This window comes from Pelodiscus sinensis, chromosome 2 (genome assembly GCF_049634645.1).
Source record: "Pelodiscus sinensis isolate JC-2024 chromosome 2, ASM4963464v1, whole genome shotgun sequence".
Taxonomy (NCBI): Eukaryota; Metazoa; Chordata; order Testudines; family Trionychidae; genus Pelodiscus; species Pelodiscus sinensis.
This window is the reverse complement of record NC_134712.1, coordinates 189,206,480-189,227,660: the sequence shown is the minus strand read 5'-3', so window position 1 is coordinate 189,227,660 and position 21,181 is coordinate 189,206,480. Positions and strand designations below refer to the sequence as shown.

Genomic DNA, 21,181 nt, shown 5'->3' with positions numbered 1-21,181 from the left:
AGCTAAAATTGAAGTTTGTCATTAAGGGGGTCAAATTGGACAAGTGGAGCTCCTTAGTTTTGTAGGAGTAGAAGTGATAAGAAGAATTTGTCAGTTTTAGCAGTTCTTTATCTGCATAGCACAAGGTTATATTGGGCAAAACATGGTCTCCTTTGTTGTCTCATTACCAGCATATTTAATTTATCAACAAGTCTTCTCTGTTTATGTGTAGGTTGATGACTTTTTTTTAAAAGTGAAAATTAGAAGGTCATGAGTTTATACCATGCTGATTTTGGTGTCAGTGTGTATATATGTGTGTGTGCATGTGTTTTATTATACCCTTTGTCTCCATATCTTAAATGTGCTGCAGCTTCTGTTAGCTTCTGCTGAGTCATCTTTAGCACAATAGCACTTATGTAGACAAGCCCCCTGATAATTGAAGAACAAGTTAAAATGGTATCAGCACAAGAGTCAACTGAGAGCACAAGTGTGTTTCCATCAATGTTAAAACTGTTTGTTTTTGTTAACACTTAATGTCAATGAGTGACTAACATTCTGAGGAAAGTACATAAAAATTCACTGCACCTGCCTAGTCAGTTATGTAGTGAAAGCTGACTATGTATATGGTCTGAAAGATCTACTGTATCCTCCTGAAAAATCAGAGATGATCAGACTTGACATTGCTGATTTTTTTAAGATAAAAAAGAAACAGAAATAAAACCGCAAAAACAACCCCTTTCAAGCCACCTTTCATAACATAGCAGTAAAAGGCGGCAAGCCCAAAGAGGTCACCTTTTAAGTAGTCTTACTTGTTGACTCCTGAATAGTATCTGCTGACACTATCATTATAATAAACCTTGAACAACGACAATGACACGTGGACAACGGTAGAAATTATAATTTATTAACAAGAACAATAAATGCTTTATAAATTACTTTTAATAACTCCTATGTAATTGGCTTGTGATTTGCTTTAACAGACTGTTTTTAAAAATAAATTAGTTAGAAACTCTCATCCCAGAGCTGCCCAGTTGAATAAATTTCTAGGCTATTCATTCTACATATGTAAAATGCATTTATGACTTGTATACTCTGCAGTCCCCTGTAATCAATACAGATATGTTATGGTAGTGTAGTATAGTTTGATCTTAAATATTTTCTTTCCTGTTTAACAAGGTTTAGCTAATTTTGTGTCAGCATGTTGTGGGTTACCTAGAATTTGCCTCGGACAACTTGAAAAATAATCCCCTTTAGTGACAAAAATGTATACATCAGTTAATATGAAAACAATGATCTCAGTTTGCTGAGTGAATGAGAGGGGATTATATTTAAATAAAGCAGAAGAGAAATTGATCTACCTGAAATGGGAGGAAGAATAGTCTGGTGATCTAGGTCATTGTTTCCCAAACAGTGGGTCCTAGAAAGCATCTGGGTGGATCTCCCATCACTATTCAGACACTTGATGCCCGCCCCTGCAGTGTCAGTCACTCTCCCCTATGGCATTATTACTCACATGTGTCTTGACAGTGCTGCTTTCCCTACATTCTACTCTATTGCTTCCACTAAGCAGGAGTAGTAGGCAGCAACATAGGGAGCAAGATCTGGACAGCAGCAACATAGGAGAAGACAGTAGCCTGTGGGAGAGAGCTTTGGTGGGAAAGAAGAGCAAGGGGCCTGAGAGAGGGCAGTGGGTGGATGTACTCCTCCACCTTCCTGACTCACACAGAGCACTTGAACTGGTGCTCTGAAGTCTGGTATAACATCACTCTTAGCTTGCAGTCGTTTCTATATGGTTGGTTCCAAAAAAAGATAAAAGTGCAGTTGATGGGTTATCTTAGAAAAAGTTTGGAAACCACTGGTCTAGTGGGCAGGATGCAGGTTCAGTTTAGGGATGTGAAGGACTAGTTGACTATCCAATAAGCAAATGCTCATCAGATAGTTGGCAATATAGTCAACTAGTCGCTTCCCCCACCCTTGCTGCCTCTATTTAATAGAGGCAGTAAGGGGGAGAGGAAGAAAAGGGGATACTTCAAAAGCGGCAGCACCGCTTGAAGCCTGGGGCCAGGCCCCGGGCTCCACAAGGTGCTGCTGCTTTAAATGCCACGTGCAGCCCGGGGCCAGCTGGAGTGTCCCCAGGCTGCATACGGCATTTCAAAACGGCAGCACCACTTCAAAGGCAGAGGCGCCCTATTGACTAATTGAATAGTTGATATAAAATGTATTGACTATTCAGTTAGTCAATACTTAACATCCTTAGTTCAGTTCCCTGCTCTGCCATAGACTTCCAATAGGACAAATCACTTAGCTTTTATGTGCCTCAGTACCCCATCTGTAAAATGGGGATAATGCTTCACTTCTCAGAGGGATGTTATAAGGATTCATTAACAAATTGCAATGTGCTTTGAGATGTACCAAAGAGCAGCACTAGTTAAGAAAGATATATATCTATGTATGGATATAGTTATAGCTATAGATAGATATGTTTATTACTCACTGGATTCTTTTATCCTAAGTCCCCCTCTCAATGTAAAAACAAAGCTTTGAAGATCAATTGGAGTCACATAACTATGCAATATTAGTTCATCTTATGGTGAGTAGGAATGTAAAGGGGTAACCGGTTATCCAGAAGCAACACCCTTATTGGTAACCAGTTAACCGACAGCCTGGCTGGCCCCACCGCAGGCGAGAAAGTGCCCTAAGCAGCTGGGCTGGAGCAGCCCATGGCATGCCACAGTCTGGGGGCTGCACTGCAGTTAACTTGTTAAACATAGTGTTTAACTGATTGACTTTTTAAATGACAGTTTGCATCCCTAGTGGTAAGCAACATTGTACTATTGGCATCATTATTACGTACCAATAGACAGTGATGGTTAGAAAAGTAAGTATTAAGGTTTAGGGATATTAAGCGGGTATTTGACTAAGTGTGTAGTGGATGAAATTTTAGGGAAGGTGCTCAGTCCCAGCTCACACCGGGTCCAGGACCTACCCTTGCTGCAGCCGTGCATTTTAAATGTAGTAAGAGCCAGGCAGGCATTTAAAATACAGAGCCACAGAGGGTATAGGTCCTAGACCTGGTCTGAGCCAGGACTGAGCTTGGATTGTGCTAGGCCAACCCCCCCAGTCCACGGGAGCTGAGGAGTCCCAGTGGGAAGCTGGGACCCCTCGTGGACAGGAGCTGCTGCCGGAGCAGCCTCTGTTTGCAGATAGCTCAGGCTGCCACAGACGGGCTGCTCCTTGGGATGTAGAGCAGCTTCAGCCCACGGCGAGCCTGGGCCCACTGTGGACAGAGGCTGCTTTCCGTCCCCACCCTCCCTGCACTACTGCCCCTGATAGAGACAACAGCGCGGGGGGGTGGGGGCAGGTGGCACCACGGAGGCAGTGCTGGGGGAACTGACTTTTAAGCCATCTCCCCCCCAGCACTGGCTTCTGCTTCCCCGCTGCCTATGATACAGAGCCAGCGGGAACTACTCATTTACATCCCCATTATGGTTGAACGGGAATACATTCTCATACAAAGAGTATTTCTTGAATCCTTTTTGTTTCGCATTCCTCTGTTAAGTTATTGCATACACATTCGTTACTGTCTAAAATAAGATTAATGTTTTGAGGGCCATCAAACACAGTAGTGTGATCTGTCGATGAACATTTTAGAGTCATTTTTTAGAAGAGTTTAGGAAAGACATTGCAGCACATTTCTCATGTAAAGATTTTTCTCCTTCCATTAAAATATTTCTTAAAAGTGTTTTTTCCATAGAAATACAAACGTTGGCTTGAAAATAAAAATCAGTTTATAGCCTAAGAACCCAATCTTTATTAGAGGAATTTGCAGAATCTACATTAGCTGTCAGGTCATAGCATAGGAGTACATCTAACCAAATGTTACACGTACCTTTCTGCAAGTACATATATTCCTAGCTAACAGTGTACTTTAATCTTAGTTATTTAGCTTTTGTATTTCTTGGACATAGTAGTGATGTGCTCACTAATATTAAACCATTAGTAGTGTAAATTTATTATTAATGAGCTCTGAAGGGAGCTAGCCTACTCTGTAACTTCATAAAGGGTAGTTCGGTTTACTCAATAGTTCGTTTGTTTTTGAAAATGAAAAAAAGTGCATATGGATTTTTATTTTTTGATGTTTACTTTTTGACTGGAGAAGGAAGCTTCCCAATCATCTGATTCTGAGTCCTATTGTTTAACTTTGTGGTGCACCATTTGCGAACTCTGCAAATGCATGAATGGATATGGTAGGACTTCTAATCAGTTTGTCTCGACTTAATCTCTCATAAATAATATCTGTGTGTCTTGTTTGTGGAGTAGCAGGGTACTCTTATTGTATTTCTGTTTTTCCAAATGAGTAGAAAATATAGGATTTAGGGAATAATCATCTGATCCCTTTAAAATGAAGGTGGACAGTATCGGGTGGGTTTAGTGAAAGCTTGTTTTCTTCCACAATTTTCCACAGTTTTGCTCACAGTATTTGAGAATATGTTTATGGTACTGCTACCTGCAAAGAAGTTAGAGGAGGAAGTGAACCAGTCTGTCTTGTCTTCAGGGCTATTAGCTGCAGCCAGTTCTAATGACCTATGTGCTTTGATTGGTATCTTATTGTCAATAGTGATGCTCCATGTTTTGAAGGAGATGCATTATCTTTTCAGTCCTCAGATCTAGAACTATCTTCATTTGTACAAATATCACATGATGTTCTGACTACAGTTTTAGGGAATCTTTGCCTTCTGATAGCACAAAAATTACAGAAGCTAATTTACAACAGGTTGAACCTCTCTAGTCCAGCATGATTTTAGTTAGCCAAATGTTCACTTAAATTGGTTTGGCCAAGTTTCCCGCCATCCCATAAAGTTTGTTTACAAATACCAGTCCTGGCTCTCAGTGTTTACATGCTGCTATTTAGTTCTAACTAGCGGGAGTTACCCAGCATTGCTTGGGAAAGTGGAGGAACAAAATTTAGAAAAACAGTAGTCCACTATCGTTTTTTTAACGGTAGAAAAGTTGCACTGAGTTCTGTAGGGATTAAAATATATAAAAAGAAAAGTGTAAAACAACCAATTTTACATGTTATCAAAAACTTTATTGTAAACTATATTTTTTGTTTCATTATTCGTAACAAATATGTACAAATTTTTTCCACTTCCAACTTGAACACGCAACATAGAGTTGTCCATGTGAAAAGCAAGATGTCTCCAACTACTCTAAGTGACTGTGCTTGCACTTTGTCATTATACGTTGTTGAAATGTAAGTTGACAGTTGATATAACTGAGGTGAGGAGCCAGAGGGAATGGGGGAAGGGAGCTGCGTGCCTGCCGCTGGCGCCTGAGCCCACCCTCTGCTTCCTTGTCCCTCTGCTGGCCTTAGTGAGCGACTGTTCCTGCTGCTTCCCCTGGGAATCCGCTTCTACCTGCACTGCCAAGCTCCATGCAGCCCCAGGGAGAGGCGTCGGTCTCTCATCTCTTCCCTCCCACAGTCCCTTAAAACCTTTTCCTGGATAAAAAGTTATCCCATGCAAAGTTTGGTTGCGGTAGCTCTTATAGTTCCAAGTTATTAGCGCACAAACATACAAACATTCTCCTTTATATATTAGATTTACTCCTAAATATCTTCTAAGAGCCCAGTAAGCAGGGAAAGTGTTGGTAATGCTGCTAGACAATATTGACCTCCTATGGTCTGGCAAATTCTCTGGTTCAGCATCAATCAAGTCCCAAGGACGCTGGACTAGAGAGGTCCAACCTGTACTTTTTTGTTCTGTATCAGCTACCCAAAATCATATTGGAGTCTGAGATGGCAGTGAGCGAGTGACCGAAATAAGGATCACTGTACCTGCAAGACTGTCAGCTTTACATATGGGGTGCAAATTGTATTCAGCTATGCAATAATTACTAAATTTGGAAACAAGCTCTTATTATCTGGAGGAATTTCTTTCCTCAAGTTGGTAGTTAATAGTCCAGTTTGCAAATGGCAGGAAGAACAAACTGATGGTTAAAAATAGCACAAGGTTCAGTTTGCAGAGCATAGCTTTACCTATAACACATTTCTGTCATTTAAATAAACCATTACAAGCTGAGTCTCATTCTCTCTTACTTCTTCCCGATCTTACTGTTTCCTGTTTAGGTTAACAGAGAATGGCAGAAGTAAGGTCAAATTTCATTTTTGTCTTTGTGTTGAAGTGTAACTTTGTAGGGAAAAGTAAAACAGATTTGCATAGGATAAGAATAATTCTACTAGCACTTCATGTCATTGCATATTTAAAGAGAGGTGTATTCTGCAACCTTGGGCTTTTATAAAATTGTTCAACCTCTCTGTAGCAGGATCAGAAGCTTAGTAACTGTTCCTACATGTGGTAGGATAAGCTTCCAGTGCTTAGTGGCAGAGGGCACCTATGAAGGAGAAACCATTGCTGGAGAAAGGAAAGGTCTTCAGGGAGTGGAGTAGTTTGGATTTATTTTCAGTTTTATTAGGACTTGCTTCTAAATTGGAAGGGATGATTGCTAAACTATATAGAGCTTCAGCATACCCATAAATGTCAGCATTTTTCTTGCCCTCCAGTATTTGAGGTTTTATTTTTAAGCTTTGAAGGAAGGTTCAAAAATTTAACTTTGCAACAAAATTGTCTTAACAGCATTGGCCTTCCCATACAAGGTTTTCAAATAGTTCGGTAGCAACCTCAGAATTATGCATTGTTGTAAATAAAACATGTCAATTGTGGTTCTAGTCCTGAGAAGTGTTCTAATGGGGCACAGTATTTTCTATCATAATAAGGCAAGATTGCAAGCACCTTACCTGACTGATGGATAATGCTTGCTGGACTGACAGTTTAGGTGGATTGTGTTGCACTGGTTTTCAGTTACCTAAACTGAACCATTTGCAAACTCTCTTTGATACGTTAACCCACTTAATTTTCGCTAAGAAAACCCCAAAATATTTTACTCGGATGCATAAGATTATATATTTCAGTGTTGAATACTACATATTGGGTTAATTCTTACTTCAGCTTCTTCCATAGTTAATTTTCTATGACATTTACCCACCAATTTCAAGCATACACTTTTACTCTCATTATTTTTTTTTCAAAAGTGTCATTTAATAAATTAATTATATACATAAGAGTTTTTTCCAATTGAAATGTGTGAACCCTTTCTTTTTCTGTTAGGAATACAGTAAGATTTGTAAGGTGTTTGTCCTTGATAATATTTGTGACTGCCATATAGAAAATAGCAGTATCTTCAAGAAGTAGATCTAGTTATTACTATAATAATATTTAGTGCTTCAAGATTTTTCATTCTTATGCTCAAGTGCTTTACAAAATAGATTAATTAATTAGGTCTTGTTTTCCCCATTTTACAGGTGATGGTATCACTGTAAGAATATTCTGTTTTGTTTGCACTCTATTATCTTCCCTGCTTCCTCCTCTGCTTCCTTTAAAAACAAAAACATCTCTCCCCTAATGAAAAAAAAAAGCGCCCAGCCAAGCTTCCACCTTCTCCCTTCCCCACTCCTCTTGCAGCTCCAAGGCATTTCGCCCCAGTCAATCCATCATGTTAGTTAATCTTGACACTGGGGAGCAGCTGGGAGCTGTCCCTAATTAAAGTGGGCAAAAATATTGCTTTGATTTACTTGGTCACATGATCTTTCAGTACGCTGCTATTTGGCTGTCAGCACTGCACAGAAGGGGCTTTAGTGGTGGTGGTATTTTTTTGTTTGTTTTAGTTTTGGCCCAGTTCTTTCCTTGACCTAAAAATGAGACAGAGTTAAAATTCTGTCTGCTGTTTAAACTACGTTTACTGAAAATAGTTATTAAACATGCATGACTTGGGGCATCATCATAGTATCTTCTGTCTTGGCTAGTACCTTGTGTCAGTGCCTGTTGAGTCTATTGTGAAAAGAAAGTACTCAAATCCTTGTAGAAAACTAGGCATGTATGAGAGATGTTCAATCTGTACTGTCCAGCCAGTTCTGAAGCAGTAACCACTACAGTGGCCACTGCTATAGCGAACTAGCCACACTCAACTCTCCAAATAGCCACATGTGGCTAGTGGCTAGCACAGGGATGGGTAATAATTTTTGATGGGGGGCCATCCCCAAGAATTTGGAAGGTGGTCAAGGGCTGCACTCTTCCATATTAATGGAAGAGGTGTGGGGTCTGGGATAGAGGTTGGGTGCAGAAGGGAACTTGCAGTAAGGGATTGGGGTGCAGGAGAAGCTGTGTGGTCTGGAAGGGCATTTGAGTGAAGGAGGCGATTATGACTTGGGTTAGGGGCTAGGGAGCAGGGGTTTGGGTTGTGACATTGGGCAAGAGGGGATTGTGACCTGGAGAAGGGGATTAGGGTGCAGGAGGGGTAGGGGGCTTGGGCTGTGACCTAGAGCAGAAGGGGGTTGTGACTTGGGGCAGCTTGTGACTTGGGAACTGGGGTGCAGGAGGGGATGCAGAGGTTTGGGTTATGACCTGGGGCAGGGAATTGGGGTACAGGATCTGGGAGGAGATTTGTGTGCAGAAGTTGGTGGCACAGGGTTTGAGTTATGTAGGGTTGGGGTGCCAGAAGCAGGCGCTGGCTGGGAGATTTACCTGCCTGACCCCCAGCCAGCAGCCTTCTCAAGCAGACTCGCTACTTGCCCCACCCCTATACTGGCTGCCGAGGCTATGTGGGGTTTGAACAGCTAGGAACTGGAGGGGAGGGGGAAAAGTGCTTCGCAAGCTGCCTGTTGACAATCCCCTGCTGAGTGTGGGTGCAGCTCATGAAGAACTCTGCCCCTTTCCCAAGGCTCACTGCTGTTCAAACAGAGCCGTGCAATGACTGCTTCTCTCAGCAGCATGTTGGGGGCAGGCAGGGAGTCTGCCTGAGGCTTCCTGCTGTGTCTGCGGGCTGGATCTGGTGGCTTGTCAGGCTGGATCTGGCCCCGGAGGGTATTTTGCCTAGGGCTTGGGCTTGCGTGTTGGTCACCATGGCATTAGAGGGCTCTTTTCTTGTCTGTCCTGTGTGATTTAAGATCGGAGGGAGCGTAGCAGTTATGAGCTGGAAGAGTAAGGTCTGCATGCAATTTACACAATCAGTAATAGTATTTATGACTTGTTTATGCTGTGTAGAGTATGCAAAAGCAGCTGTGTCCTACCCTGAAGAGCAGCTCTGTTGGTAACTCAGAATATCCCTTTTCTACCGTGAGGGGTGTAATACATTTCAAGCAGGTAAAGAGTGTGTGGGATGGTATAATTATTTCTAAAATTATATTGTGCGCTTGTATCCTTTAAAAACAAGAGATTGTAGCTAAAGGAAGTTTTGGGGGTTTTTTAGAATATTTTGCTAGTTTTGTATTTTGAATACTTTTTCAATGCCAAACCTGGTAACAACAGCAACAAAAAATCCCCACAGTGGAAAACGTATTTAATACAGAATTTCCTGACTTTACATGTTTACGTTTTCTGTTACTTTAACAACATTAAGTATTCATTCCGCCTTCTCTCCAGTACCTACTGGCATTGCTTAGCAGCCTAAAGTCCTCATTCCCCACTGGTTGGGGACTTCTTGTATCCCTGCTTAACCTGCTTAACCTCCTCATGATATAGGTTAGAAGCATCCACCATGAATCCCATCCACTCTGTTGATATGAACTGCCACAGTGGGGCAGTTATTACGGATTGTGAGCATGTATTCAAGTACACGGTTAACCAGCAAGCCCGGGCTTATTGGTTAACCCTCACAGTTACAGCAGCCTCCCCGCTGCTTCTGATACAGAGGCAGCAGAGGCGGAAGAAGCTGTGCATGCAGGGAGCCAACTTCCCATGCATGCTGGCTTCCATGGAGCCACCTGTCCTCCTCCCTGCTGCCTGCCACAGAAGCAGCAATGCAGGGAGGGGGCAGGCGGGAGCCAGTGCACACGGCGAGCCAGCTTTCAAGCCAGCTCCCTGCACATATCGGCTCCCGCAAAGCTGACTGCCTCTCTCCACCCCAGTTGCTGCAGTGTGGGAGGGAGCAGGCAGCTGGCAGGAGCTGGTATGCATTTTAAGCCAGCTCCCTGCCACAGAGGCAGCGGGGGGGGGCAGGAGCTGGTGTTCGTGGGGAGCTGGCTTAAAAGCTATCTCCCCACAAGCCCATACACCTCACCCCGGTGTGTAAATGGGTAACCGCTGAAAATTTCAGCAGTTACACATTTACACAAATAAACATGTTTTAATATCCCTAACAGTTATTATATAAGGGTACGTCTAGACTACATGCCTCTGGCGACAGAGGCGTGTAGATTAGACTACCAGGCATAGGAAAATGAAGTGGCGATTTAAATAATAGTGGCGATTAAATTTACATGGCTGCTGCGCTGAGCCGATCAGCTGTTTGTCGGCTCAGCGCGATAGTCTGGACGTTCCACGGTCGACATCAAAGGCATTTGTCAACCTCCCAGGTATGCCTCATCCCTTCATTTTCCTATGCCTGGTAGTCTAATCTACATGCCTCTGTCGCCAGAGGCATGTAGTCTAGACGTACCCTATGGGAAGAGATATTGCAATGGATGAGAGGAGACTATTAAGGTCACTGTTGGAAACGTAAGTATTTCATGACACTGTCATGTTAAATGCTCACACTTAAGACTGTTTGCAAATTATTTTGCCCTTGGATTTTGTTTTAAAAAATTATATTTATAACACAGATTTAGAGTAGTGAAACCTCTTAATGATCATCATCAGGACTCAATTTTTATTCAGTTGTTTAAAATAGAAAATAATACAGTGATAACCAAACAGCTTTTGTTTTAAAGTATAAAACAAAATAAAAAGGATAGAGAAGAGAATCATTATTTTAGTCTGTATGATTTGACTATTATATAAAACAGAAAATGTTATCACTGTATTAGAGAGAACTCTATAAATTGCGTAAAACAAAATGGTCAAACCAAGTATTGTGGGGTTTTATTAAAATAAATAATTCTGCCTTAGAAACCATGCCCTTTTAAAGTCAAATGCATTTTATTTTATGTAATAAGTTAAAAAGTAGTTTCACTTCAAAATTATTGCGCCTGGTTGCAACCTGTTTGGTGTCAGTTAAGACTGCCATCACAATTTATAATTTAGCAGCAAGAAGAGTGAGGTGGTTTTCCCCACAAATTCCCAAATTCTTCCTGTGTGAAGTTGCTGGCATTTCATTTTGATCTGGATCTCTGGAATGGGTAATCTCTACAACATTTTTGTTCTTGTGTTTGTTTTCCTGAGGCATGCAGCTCCAAAATAACTTAATCAGTTTGCTTTAGACTCCATTCAAAAATAGGACTCTAGAACAGCAGCCGTGAATATGGATTTAAGTGTGAGTTAATGGTTGGAGTCCTCAGAGTCCTCAATGAGATACTTGTTAGTTTTTCATAGCTACTGAAATGAATTGTAGCTAATGGAAATTCTTTTCTTATACCATCCTGTCCTACTTGACCTATGGCTGTTCGGCATTTTAAGTGACACCCTTAGTTTGATTAACCCTAGACAAAGGGCAATGCCCAGTGTCAGCAACTTAGGTACATTGGGGATTTTAACAATGAAAATTTAACTACAGGCTTTAGATGCCTTCAGAGTTAGGAAGCAGCCAAGCAAGGGTTTTGAGGATCTCAGTGATGCCTGAATGTTGGATATAAGGGGCAATTAGTCACCTAAATACTTTTGTGGACTGGGACTCTCAATCACCAAACTCCCCCCCATTTCCTCCAAAAAACCCTGAAGTTCTGGAAGTAGAGGGTTGTGGGCTCTTGGACTTAATACAGTATGTTGTAACTGTTGATAGTGGAATCAGTTGGTATTTTTTTAAATGGTCTTTAGAATGGCCCAAGTGTTGGATAGCTGCTAAATGTTTCATCAGTCTGGTATAGTCGCCTCCTGCATCACCGTGACATTCATTAAGTATCAGTGGTGTCTGTGCACCCTGTATCTACATTTTGATATGTTCTTTTGAAACAGATAATTGCAAAGGATTTTAAGCAAAGAATGTAATCCCTCACCTTTGGCTTCTTTTTATATCTTCACTGAAGTTAATGTCACAGCACTTAAGCTACATTCAAGTACCATCACTTTTCTAATAAACACTTGGGAATTGAGCCACCTGATAGTACCTAATCCTAATTTAAACCCAAATAATGTTGCATTCCGTAACTGACTTGCATCCCCCCCTTTCAGTCTTTTCTTTATAAGAAATCAATTTTGCTATTTAAAATTGAAATCCTCCAGCTATGTCACACTGTTAATTGAAATGAAAGGCTTGAAAGGTAAGCGACATGCATCACTTTTTAATAAAATATTGGAAACCCCTACTAATGTTTTATAAAGATGTGATATATGTGTTTAATCCAAATCTCTATTAATATACCACTGCATCTGTGAAAATGAAGACACCTTGCAAGCATTAATAACTTTAATTGGAAGTCTAATAGAGAACAAGAGATTTGTAAGACTCCTATGAATAATATTTTTAAGTCATTGGGTTTTTATTGAATAATAATTTTCTGTCTTTTTTTATTGACAGTCCTGTGGGTTTAAACTAGAAACAAAATGCAAAATAAAATACTGAAATATTTCTCATTGACTCGGAGGGCCATGTTTAGTATGCTGATCATGTTGCTTCGTCCTCTGCTCCCCCATATTGAAATACTCCCAGTGGACAGTTCTTTGTAAATTCTAGCAGTAAATTGATACTAACAAATGGCAAGGACTTGTTCCATGCAGTAGTTCTATCTTAAGGGGGTTGGCTTGTGGAACTTGGAGTAATGATAGTGTTTCAATACCACTCCAAGAAGTAATTTCTTGGAGTAGTGGCTAAGAGCACCCAAGAGTGTCCTTTTCAATAACTTTGCACAGTTAAGCTGGTGCCTTTCACTAGGCAGGTCTAGTAGTGTTATAGGCCATTACACATCCAGCAGTAGTGGAGCTAAGCATCCAGATATACAGACTTATGTGAGTCAAAAAGAAATAAGTAGGGAGGAGAGGGATATCATAAGTCTTTACAGTGCAGAGAGTGGAATGGATTTTCCTTTACATTAGTATTTTTGTTTGAAGCCTCATTTCACAAGCTGTGTGAAGCTTTGGGCTTGGGTGAGCAATATAGTTTACCAATGTATGGTGTGTAATTTTTGGGCTTGTTTAAAAAACTTTACACATGGGGAGATGTGCAAGAAAATCTAGTATGGGTCTTGCTATTAAAACTGATTGCTAAAGTACCATTGGCATGTATTGGATTTGGAACCTAAAGAGATTTTAGAAGCATACAAACTTCCTTATTCCCTTTGCTTTCCCACACATCAAAGAACATGTGAAGGAGTCCTGTGGCACCTTAGAGACTAACAGATTGTCTCTAAGGTGCCACAGGACTGCTTTTTTATGCAGTTACCCTCTGAAACATTAAGGAACATGTTCACCAGCAGAACAAAGAGCAAGAGGCAGTCCGTCCATCCTTGGGTGCTGGGAGTTTTATGAGATATGACCTAAAATTTGCATGTATGTATTTCTATGTATAACACTACAGGCAGTCCCCGGGTTACATGGATCCGACTTACATCGGATCCCTACTTACAAACGGGGTGAGGCAACCCCGCACTAGCTGCTTCCCCCCAGCAGACCAGGGAGACACGAAGCTAGCGCCCCCCCCCCCCCCCCCCCAGCAGACCAGAGAGACGCAGAGTGGCTTTTCTCAGCAGACACCTCAGCTTGAAAATAAAGGACTGAGGGAAGTGAGGTGTAGGAGAATAAAACTGAGCTCTGGAGAAATGTTTGGCTAGAGTTTCCCCTACAATATGTACCAGTTCCGACTTACATACAAATTCAACTTAAGAACAAACCTACAGTCCCTATCTTGTACGTAACCCGGGGACTGCCTGTACTAATAAGCACCCATTGAGTACTCTGGATCCCTTCACATTATCACATTATCTTTATTGAATACATTAGATGCCTTCCACTTCTAATATTAATGCCCCATAATTATAATAATGAATAAAAGGCCATGAAATTATTCCACCACCCCCATCAGTGCTAGGAGAAAAAGGTGGTCTTTGCAGTGTGCCTAGAATGTAAAAATCAGGATCAACGCATGGATTTGTGTGCATTTGCAAAAAACAGCTCTGTAAAATGTGTCACAACATTAGGAAAACCCTTTATGGGTTTCTTCATTTTAGAAAACATTTTGTACAAAATGTACAGTGGCCAAGTAGGGATGATTTTGACATTGTAGAGCATCATAACATTATTGTGATCCATTCAATTGAAGCAAATTAATAATAATAATAATAATAATAATAATGTAGAAAACATAAAAAATATCTCGTGTTGATCATATTAAAATTTAAAAAATCAGTACACAATGGAGATTAATAATCTTTTTTTGCTCTTTAATTTGTTTAATGAAGCACCAGTAAGCAAGTTGCCACATTGTTGGCATTCAATTATTTTTTGAAATATATAGGATAATATTTATTCAGTTGTTTTTGTAGCCTTACCTCCTAAATGTATGTATCTTTTGTTTTTTGCACAGTGCTGGCCCCAAAGGCGATAACATCTACGAATGGAGATCAACTATTTTAGGACCTCCAGGCTCAGTATATGAGGGTGGAGTTTTCTTCCTTGACATCACATTTACACCAGAATATCCCTTCAAGCCTCCAAAGGTAAGAGAGACAGTCTAACATTTTGCTACACAATGATCTATAGAATGTTGGCAGCGTACTCCGTGTTCATGAGATACAGTCAATTTGAAATTGAGATGATTTAAGAAAATGATTTAAACCTGGTTTCAAGCACCTCACCTGGAATCTCTCTCTCAATTTTTATGGGGTTTATTTTTCAGTCACCTCTTTTCTGTGTGTCCTCTTCTGGTTGCAAGTTAAATTTTGGAAGGTTGTTGTATTCTGTGTTGTTGGGTTCTATCACAAATCCAATACTAATGTAAGTAGCTGTTGCTTTGTCATTCACACATTTCGCCAAATACGTTTGGGGGTACTTAGGATGGTTTCTTAAGACAGGAAATTACCTAACAAGGTTGCCTGAGTGTGGTTCCAGGTTTCACTGCATTAGAATTTTCTTGTTGGAGATTATGCTGATAAGGAGACTCCTAAGAGAATGTCAGCTGGAATGCATATGTCCAAAAATGTTTCTTTCAAATTACTTCACCTGAGGCAGAAGCAATGCCAACTGAGATCCTAACAAGCAATAAATGAGAATCCTATACCCTATGGTGCCAGAGGTTTGGTTGCCATTTAATTGATGCTTTTAGCTTGTTTATCTGAAAATGGGAAGAGAGGAAGTCCCATTAGTGTAGATGAATGGATCTGAAGCTGCAGACATGGAAGTTTTTACAAATTAAAGTTCTTTGAAATTCTGACTTTAAAAGTAAGCCACTCAGTGCAAGAAACTTATAAAGAAAGAAACTTTAGAGACTAACAACAATATATAAATAGTATCATGAGTTTTTGTGGGAAAGAAGTTTAAGACAATAGCTAAAGAACCCTTTGTCTAATATTAGTATACATAATGTAAATAATTTGTATGTATGGAGCACATTACATATTCAGAGTTCTGTGTTAACATTAATTCTCAGACTGTTCCTGTGAGAGAGAATTATCCCCATTTTGAAAGTACAGGTTGAACCTCTCTAGGCTGGCACTCTCTGGTCCAGAAACATCCATGGCCCGGCATGATTTTAGAGAGCTAGATGTTCATTTATCATGGGTGTGGCCAAGTATCCCACAGTCCCATAAAGTTTGTTTACAGTCATCAGTCCTGGCTCTCAGTGTTCTGTGCTGTTGTTTAACTCTCATTTACTCCTAACTGTCTTCTCAGAGCCAGTAAGCAGTGGAAGTGTTAGTAATGCTGCTGGACAGTATTGACCTCCTGTGGTTCAGCAAATTCTCTGGTTTGCACTGGTCAGATCCCAAGGGTGCTAGACTAGGGAGGGTCAACCTGTAGCAGAAATTGAAATCCAGAAAGAGTGATTCAGGGTCTGATTAGACAAGTAGGTACCTTCCTGAATCTGGAGTGAATTGCCCCAGGCCACTCAAAGTAACAACCAGTATTAAAATTGAAGAGTTTTTGGCTCGTAGAATCATTCTTCATCTCATTGCTGTTGCTACTCTTCTGCGATATTACACCATACATTTTCCCTGGCTCTCAAGAGTAGCATTACAGTAAGGCTGCATTTTATTTGCATTGAGGTGAAAATAGTAGCTGGGGTTGACCTGATCTTTTCTGTATTAATAATCTCTAACCACTTTCTTCCTCCTCCAGCCCCCATTTCACTTTGCTGGTTATATATATATTATCCTATCCTACCTCTTATCTTTGTGAGTCACGGGACCAGCTGTTTTGTATCTTTTCTAAAGCTACAGCTGTGTTTTACATCATTGCAGTGAGTGAGATGGAGCTCTTTCAGGTAGGATCATTGGGGAGGAGTCAGTTTCATTATAGTTTCTGCTTACTGTTCTATTGGCTTCTGTATTGTCTTAATAGCTCAGTATTTTCCAGATCTGATTTGATTTTGTTAATGGTCTGTTGTTGATTTTTCACCTCTACTCTCCAGCATTTGTAAGAAATCTCTATATATTAAAAAAACCTTTTTAGGACATCACGCATGTGCCTCCATCCCCAGCTCCAAGCCCAGAACAGCCTCTCACCATGCTACCAGCCCTACCAGCTGCAGCCCCTCCGCATGCCACTCCCAGCCCCCTCACTCACACACCTCCTGTCAACAGCCCGCAACCCTCAGTCCCCTCACTCTAACCCATGCTAAGGGTGTCACAAAGGAGACCAGTGTTTCCTCTAAGGTGCATGCCTGTGTGGCCCTGCACAAAAAATTCTAAACCTGTCTACCTCCTTTGCAGAACCACACAGCAGCATTCACCTTCCTGTTGGGTCTGGAAGGTGAGTGGCATAGTAGCTCACATGGCAGGCGAGGCTGTAGCCGTGTTGAGGGGTGGCTGCTCCAGCTGCCGCCAGGGATTAGGACAGCATGGCTGGTGGGCGGCAGCTGCCAGCATGGATTTGGATTGAGTGGTTGGCGGGTGGCGGCTGCTGCCAGGGATTGGGGCCACATGACTGGTGCACTGATGATGGGCAGCTGTTTTTTCAAATTGAAATTTGATTTACTCTTTTCCACTTTTATTTCAATTTTGATTAATAAAAGCAGTTTCTCTGGACATGGGGGTATTATGGTTTTTTTTTTTTTTTTTCTTCCTCATGTCCTTACAAGATTCTAATAGATAATACAGAGGATTCCTCCTCTGGTGACTTCCCATCCCCTTCAGGTGTTTTTTTTTCCTTTCTACCTCATTGAAGGTGCTATCCAATCCCTGCTACTAAACTCTGAGATCCCACATATAAAATGTCTCTAATGTCAAGTTTTCAATTGCTCGTGTTTGTTTATTTGATTGAGAATTAGTTTTGAAATCACTAATATTTTACGGCTCATTTTTTGTTCCTGCATCAGAGGTATATGCTGTCCCTTTTATACCTCTGTGCCATTTTCCTGCCTTGCAGGTACCAGTGTAAGGTGGGGGAAGGTAGCTTCTGCTTGCCTTCCCATGCATGCACAAAATGTGGGCAAATCCTTAACTCCTACCCTCATCCCCAGGGCACCAGCCAGTTCAGCCATGCCAGTGTGTGCTGAGGGAGAGACACTGTACCAGGCATGGGGCTGGTACAGGTACTCAACCCCACAATTGGAGAAAGCTGGGAGGCACATTTTGACTGACTCTGATTCTTCTTCCAGCCTTGTTCTGAGGGTACAGAACAGTGCGCTGTCCCATTCAAGAGGCTTGTGGCAAAGCCATAGTTTAGCCTTGTGAGAGGAAGTAATATTTTTATTCCAGTCCTGTCAGCAATATAGAGACCTCAGTGATCTACCTGCCTCTGTTTTGCTATTAACTAAGATTTAACGTTCTCATTATTTCATTGTATTTCCCATGTGGACTCCCTATTCTTTCCCCTTCAGAAATTGCTCCACTAAAGTCAGCAGTCAGAGGCATCAGACTATTCTAAATATACTGAAGTGGAGGGGGGCTCTTAATTCTTACAGCTTCCAATTGTTTCCTCGCTTTAAAATTCCACCCACTGTAGTGCAGGACTGAAAGGTGCTGCCTGTGTATTCCATGATTTCTCCCACCACCCCACCTACCCACCCACCCCTACACACCAGGGAGCTCTTGGAGGGAGGGGAACTCTGGAAGCGGGTTGGGGCACAGCTGGGAGGAAAGTGCAGGGGTTCAGCTGAAGAGGCAGAAGTTAGGGGCAAAGGGTGCATTGCACAGCATGGCGGTGCAGGGGTTGGGGAGCCCATGGATGCAGGAACGCTGGGAGCAAGCCTGGGTGGGAGTGAGACTGGGTGCCAGGGTGGGTGTGTGCAGGGTCATGCGCCTTGTTAATTATTCTTTGTTTTAGTATTGTTTCTTCCATAACAATTTAAATTATATAATTTTTTGTTTGCAACTGGTGGGTGTCCCGATGGCACATGTCTGAACAAGCGCACATGAACTCAATACTGGTGCACAAGACAAAACTCACTCCGCTCAGAGGGAACACTGGAGGAAACCAGAGCCCAGACTGGGTCCCTCCTATCCAGCCACATGTCTGGAAAATGGGCAAGGAGGCGCCTGGCAGAACTGACCTGAGTGGCCCAGGTCCCCTTTGCCTGGCACCTTGGAGCACCATGACTTGCTCCAGGCAACGCCACTGTTCTTGGTGCTCACGGGCTGCTGGGCCAGCAGGCTCAGGAGCAGTGCAGGGCGAGGCACCCCATGTCCCTAGCCACTTGCCACTCCATCCTCTGCCGCACCCTGAGCCTAGCGCCAAGCTGCCCTGATGGAACCCACCTGCAGCGTTTGGAGCGGCTGCCAACTTGGCTGAGCATGGTGGGCAGTGCCTGCCTCTGCATGATGGCACCTGGAGACCCCTCCTTACTGCATGGCCCCCCAGCCCTCTTTCCATTCTCCATTTCCTCAGCCCCTCCCCTTCATCCCCTCAGACTTCCATCCTCCCTTCCCAACCTGGCAAGCACCAGGAATTGGGTGAGGCTCCCCATGTCCCATCCTATCCTCTGTTGCACCCCAAGTGGCTGCATCCCAACACCAGCACCGAGACACCCCAGTGGAACCCACTGTCACAGCCCAGCAACCCCTAAGGCGTCACAAAGGGGTGGCCCAGCAGTGTTTGGAGCAGTTGACAACCCGCTGATGCTGCTTCCTTGCTGATTAGGTTGCCTGTTCGTGGGAGGGGGCAGGGTGTGCATAGGGAGGGAGGAAGGGAGATACGGTGTATGTGGGGATGGGTGGTGCAGTAAGAAGGGATGGTGGGAGTGAGGAGGATATATGAATGGAGGCAGGGGGATGGGCAGTGTGCGGGTGCGGAGAGGGAGGGGTTAGGGAAGATGGTGAGTGTAGGGATGGGGGTGTAGGAATGGAGGTGGAGGTAGGGGTGGAAGGAGGTGGAAGGAGGTGGGTGGGCCCTGTGGATCATGGAGCTCCAGACCCCGGCTCTTCATCACCCCCAGGTCAGCAGGGAAAGGGCCAGGAGAGGGGAGAGCCAGGACTGGTGCAAGCTGTGGGGGAGGAGAAGAGCCAGGGCTGGTGCGACCTCAGCCCAGCCCACCCCAGTGGCTGGGGGGAGAGCTGGGGTTACCTATCCCCAAAAAGGGAGGTTGGCATGCATAGCAAGCAGGGTGCGCCACCCCCTAGTTTGTACTTTAAACATATTTGTACGTTCTTTTTTAGATTTTACTCTTATGTTCTCCAGGCCATTGGCTTTTGTATCACCAACAAAAGTTGTAAATGGTAAACAGATAGTCTGTATTAGGGATGTTAGCGAGTAGTTGACTAGCCCTGGCCAAGCAGTCCACTGGTCCGGGATGCTGCGCCTCTGCATTTTGAATGTAGTAAGATCCCTGCTCAGTGCCGGCTCGAGCTGGCTCCTGGACCTACTCCTGCTGTGGCCTTGCAGAACGGTCCTTATCAACTAATTGTATCGACTACATTGATACGATGTCGATAAGTGGTCCTTATTGACTAATCATGTCAGCTACATCAACAAATTGTACGATTAGCCAGATAACTGCAATTTAACCTTCTTACTCTGTATGCACATTTAAAACATCAGAGACCTGAGTTTCTATTTTAGTGGAAATCACTTAAATCCTTTCATATGTTGCGTCAATAAGGCAGAGCTCCTCTAAATAGAGAACAGCTCCTCTAAATTGATACGCATCCACAAATTTTGGCCAGTCTGTATCACCAGTGGTCATTTTTCTCTTGTTCTTACATTAACAAATATGGTTTATGCTTTAATACCAGATAACAACTTAGTGGGCTGAATTGTTTTCTCAGGTTACCCAATTTTAATCTCCTTTGCTCAGAGCCAGTGTGCATTTGCAAACTGGAATTGTTGAGCTCTCCATTAATTTGGTCTTTAGTTAATCAACTTGGAAATACTCATGCTTCCTTTTTGAATGGTTTTATGGTGCATTGCCTCCTGAAAGCTGGGGAGGCAGTAAGTTTGGAAAATTAGAACTAAAAGTCACAATAGTGAAATATTAAACCACCAGTGGGATGGAATTAGAGGCTGCTTATGAACCAATTGCAAAGTCTTACATGGGAACTGTAAATGCTACGGATTTTCATTCTTCCTCAACTGCCCCTTTCCTGAATGGAGCGATCTGCTTTTTTTTACTGCTGTATCACCAAGTGAGGTAATCTGTCTGCTTGGCCTGATGCACGTGACTTAGTCTGGGGAGCACTCATTGGGGTATTGCATATACCAAGAGAAACAGATGTCTTTTTGGTTTCTCCATATCATACCTTTTAAGGTTCTCTGATGTACAGAGAACAGCAGCTGTTTCTGTTCTGAGTTGCTGTTGCCTGTTGCAGCGAGGAGAGAGATGCTGTGGTCTGTTCTGGAGATTATTTTGTTCTGTACATTACGTGCAAAAGCATGTACTTTAATTAAATTGAAAATGGAAGTAATTTATAAAGAACCAGAAGACTTAGCCTGTGTTGTCTGGGTCCATATAGCCTGGGACTGGCGGTGTGGGGGGTGCAGGAGTCTGGGCAGGACCTTGAGGATATGGGCGGGAACAGGGCAGGAGGCTTGAGGGGTGAGGAGAGGCTCAGGGCGGGGGGGGTCCCATCTGGCAGCACTTTCTGGCCCCTCCTCCCCCGACGCTAGGAGCCTTCTGTCTTCCCCCAGCCACC

At 42.7% G+C, this 21,181-nt stretch overlaps 1 protein-coding gene across 5 annotated transcripts in view; it reads left to right on the top strand.

Moving 5' to 3' along the window:
- LOC102450046 (ubiquitin-conjugating enzyme E2 E1) overlaps nt 1-21,181 on the top strand; it is a 72,863-nt gene that overhangs the window by 43,808 nt on the left and 7,874 nt on the right. For all 5 annotated transcript variants that reach the window (XM_075922058.1, XM_075922060.1, XM_075922062.1 and 2 more), the window contains exon 4: nt 14,485-14,617. In XM_075922058.1, the coding sequence (XP_075778173.1) occupies nt 14,485-14,617 (133 nt within the window). The remainder of the gene's footprint in view (nt 1-14,484; nt 14,618-21,181) is intronic.